This window comes from Ipomoea triloba, chromosome 3 (genome assembly GCF_003576645.1).
Source record: "Ipomoea triloba cultivar NCNSP0323 chromosome 3, ASM357664v1".
In the NCBI taxonomy this organism is placed as follows: domain Eukaryota; kingdom Viridiplantae; phylum Streptophyta; class Magnoliopsida; order Solanales; family Convolvulaceae; genus Ipomoea; species Ipomoea triloba.
The window spans coordinates 2,581,869-2,585,144 of NC_044918.1; the positions used below are offsets into that span (position 1 = coordinate 2,581,869).

Here is a 3,276-nt window from a genome sequence, read left to right on the forward strand (position 1 = left end):
GTGGGGGGGTGGGGGGGTTTAAATGATACTACGTATTTAGGTGATCTTAATTTTGACAAATACTACGTAATTTTTAAGTCCACATGATCTTGATTCTAGAGTTATTGAAGAGGTAAGTCGTGAGTTGGGCATTCAATTTGCCGGTTAAATCTGTCTCCATGCTCACAACGATTCAATCTATACCTAATATTCGGGCCTTGACCTTTAAAGTTCTGTTCAAGGACTAAAATGAAAAATGCAACAAGTTGATGAGAAACATTAATCAAAGTGGTGTTTTGAAAATCAAATAATTGAGCCTAATCAACTATGTTAATACTTAATACACTTCGTGTTTTGAAAATCAAATAATTGAGCCTAATCAATTATGTTAATATACTATTTTACTAAACATCAATTTTAAGTGTCTAAGTCAAACAACTAAATTTGTCAAATATAAGCTTGAAACCCATTTCCCAAACACTTATATGATTGTTACAATATTTTTCAAAATTTAAACGTTTACATTTTATTTAAAAACTGTAAATTTTCTAAGACTAATTAATTAAGATATCAACATAACTATGTATATTTGAAAAATATTTCATATACTCCTAAAAACATACTTCCAGCTTTTATTTCTACTTGTGTTCAAATTTAATTAGAGGAAGAAAAAAAGAATGGATTAACATCATGACCCTCTATTAAATTGAGCAATCAAAACATGCTAAATCATAAGGAGTAGAAGATATAAGTAAGAATTGGAAGTACATGTGAAACTACTTTAACCATGGCCCTTTTATCATGTCAGACTTTTTTTGTTTTGTTTTGTTTTTTGTATCATCACTAGATACAATGAATACATGATAAGATTGCAGCATGAATAACATGAATACATGCATGATTGCATGTCAATTCCGAGAACTATATATAAACTATTGGAAAGATAATCTTCTGCAACTCTGCAAGTACTTGTATTACCTGATAGATCTTCAATATATTATTTACTTTATAATCTTTAATATCCGCCAACAGGACAAGAAAGTTTATATTATAAAATGGATGGATAGCGTTAATCATGGGACTTGTGACAAATATTGCTATAAATTACTGAGACTATATTTTCAACTTAATTGCAGTATAGTATTTCGTTGAATTGGCTTTGAGCTAGCTAGTGTTTTGCCATGGCGATTAATGGTGAGGGCGGAAAGCCGCTTCATATTGTGATGTTTCCATGGCTAGCTTTTGGCCATATGATCCCATACTTAGAGCTTTCAAAGCTAATTGCTTTAAAAGGTCACAAGGTTTCCTTTGTTTCTACACCTACAAACATTGATCGCCTTCCTAAACTCTCTGCCTCTTTGGCTTCTCAAATCAGTTTCGTTAAGCTTCCGTTGCCTCATGTCAAAAACCTACCTGAAAATGCCGAGGCGACCATTGATGTTCCATATGATAGAGTTAAGTATTTGAAGTTAGCTCATGATGCTCTCCAAGAATCCATGGCCAAGTTTCTTGAAGATTCCTGTCCTGATTGGGTTTTTCTGGATTTCGACGCTTACTGGCTACCTCCTGTTGCATCAAAGCTAGGCGTTTCTACTGCTTACTTTAGCATCTATATTGCAGCTTTTTTGGGGTTTCTTGGACCTGATCCTTCTTCTTCACTAATGGTTGATTATGATGAGCGGAAGAGGCCTGAAGATTTCACTGTCCCGCCGAAATGGGTCCCGTTCGAATCGTCGGTCGCGTTTCGGCTTTTCGAGATTTTTCGTGTTTTCGATGGCGTGACGGGCGATGAAGAGAATGTTTCGGACACGTTTCGTTTGGCGTCGACGATCGAACGTTGTGATGTTTTGGCCGTGAGGAGTTGTGAGGAGTTCGAACCCGAATGGTTAAAGGTCGTTGAGGACATTTACCGGAAACCCGTTATTCCGGTCGGGCAGCTTCCGACCACGGCTTACAATGTCGAAGATGATGATAGCAAGAACGGCGCGTGGGAAGTGATCAAAGGGTGGCTCGACCGGCAAGCAAGAGGCTCGGTTGTGTACATTGCATTCGGAAGCGAGGCAAAACCGAGTCAAGCGGAGCTCACTGAGATTGCACTGGGTTTGGAGCTCTCTGGTTTGCCTTTCTTTTGGGTTCTTAGAACAAGACGCGGGGAAGCCGACACCGAGTTGACTCAGCTTCCAGAAGGATTTGAAGAGCTAACCAAAGATCGTGGCATTGTGTGCACGACCTGGGCACCTCAACTCAACATCCTGAGTCACGACTCGGTGGGAGGTTTCTTGACTCACTCTGGCTGGAGTTCTGTGGTGGAGGCAATACAGTTTGAGAAGCCATTGGTTTTGTTAACTTTCTTGGCGGATCAAGGGTTGAATGCCAGGGTTTTGGAGGAAAAGAAGATGGGTTATTCGATACCACGAGATGACAGAGACGGGTGGTTTACCCGTGACTCGGTGGCACATTCGTTGAAACTTGTGATAGTTGAAGAAGGAGGAAAGATTTACAGAGATAAAATTAAGGAGATGAAAGGATTGTTTTGTGACAAAGCTAAGCAAGAGGCCTACGTCAACAATTTATTAAAATTTTTGCACAACCATAAAAAATTGAAGCCATAACAAGGATGGGGTGGGGATTAGATAATTTGTCATTGCTGTTATAAATATTTTAACGATTATGGACACTATTATTAGTGTGTAACGTTTGTAACAATTATTTACTACTTAATGCTCTATATATATATATATATTGGAATAAGATGTGTGATTTGAAAGGGCTGTGTGTTGGTAGTGTTGGCCTCCTAGGCAGTGGGCTTTTGGTCGATTGGTTCAGTTGACTGCCTCTGAGGTAGTCGGTCGACCCGTCGACCGTTCCTAAAATATAAAAAGTAAAATAAAATAAAAACAAATAATAATTTTTTTCAAAAACCTTATTTTCAGGGCGATTATATTAAGTCGAAGATGATCCCAATAAAATGATCTCAAGAAAGAACCCGTATCTGCTTGAACCCACCCTCTCCATGTGAGGGTGCAACCGGGTGTCACTAGACCAGAAGGTCTTTGGCATATTCTCTCCATATATTTTTCCTATATTTTTCTATATTCTCGCTATTCTAACGATAGTGTTGGTTTGCCTTTGACTACCCAAAAGTCATAAAAGCAACATTCACGCCGTCTGTGGGGACTGCTATGAAAAGCTTCGTACTTTCCTTTGAATCTGAGAATACATGGTGATTACACGAAAAAACACACCAACTGATTAGCTAGTGAGGGATTTGCGGGAAGCTCTTAATCACCCCCTTCT

At 38.6% G+C, this 3,276-nt stretch overlaps 1 protein-coding gene across 1 annotated transcript; it reads left to right on the forward strand.

The window, feature by feature from the left end:
* Positions 1–1,104: 1,104 nt before the first annotated feature.
* On the forward strand, positions 1,105–2,670 carry LOC116014238 (UDP-glycosyltransferase 91A1-like). Its single transcript, XM_031254253.1, has one exon. It carries the CDS (start codon positions 1,161–1,163, stop codon positions 2,589–2,591), a length of 1,431 nt encoding a protein of 476 aa, XP_031110113.1. The 5' UTR covers positions 1,105–1,160; the 3' UTR covers positions 2,592–2,670.
* The last annotated feature ends 606 nt before the right edge of the window (positions 2,671–3,276 follow it).

What these genes read in the sequence shown, in the direction of transcription:
- LOC116014238 (XM_031254253.1), top strand. Translation starts at nt 1,161, where the DNA reads ATGGCGATTAATGGTGAGGGCGGAAAGCCGCTTCATATTGTGATGTTT.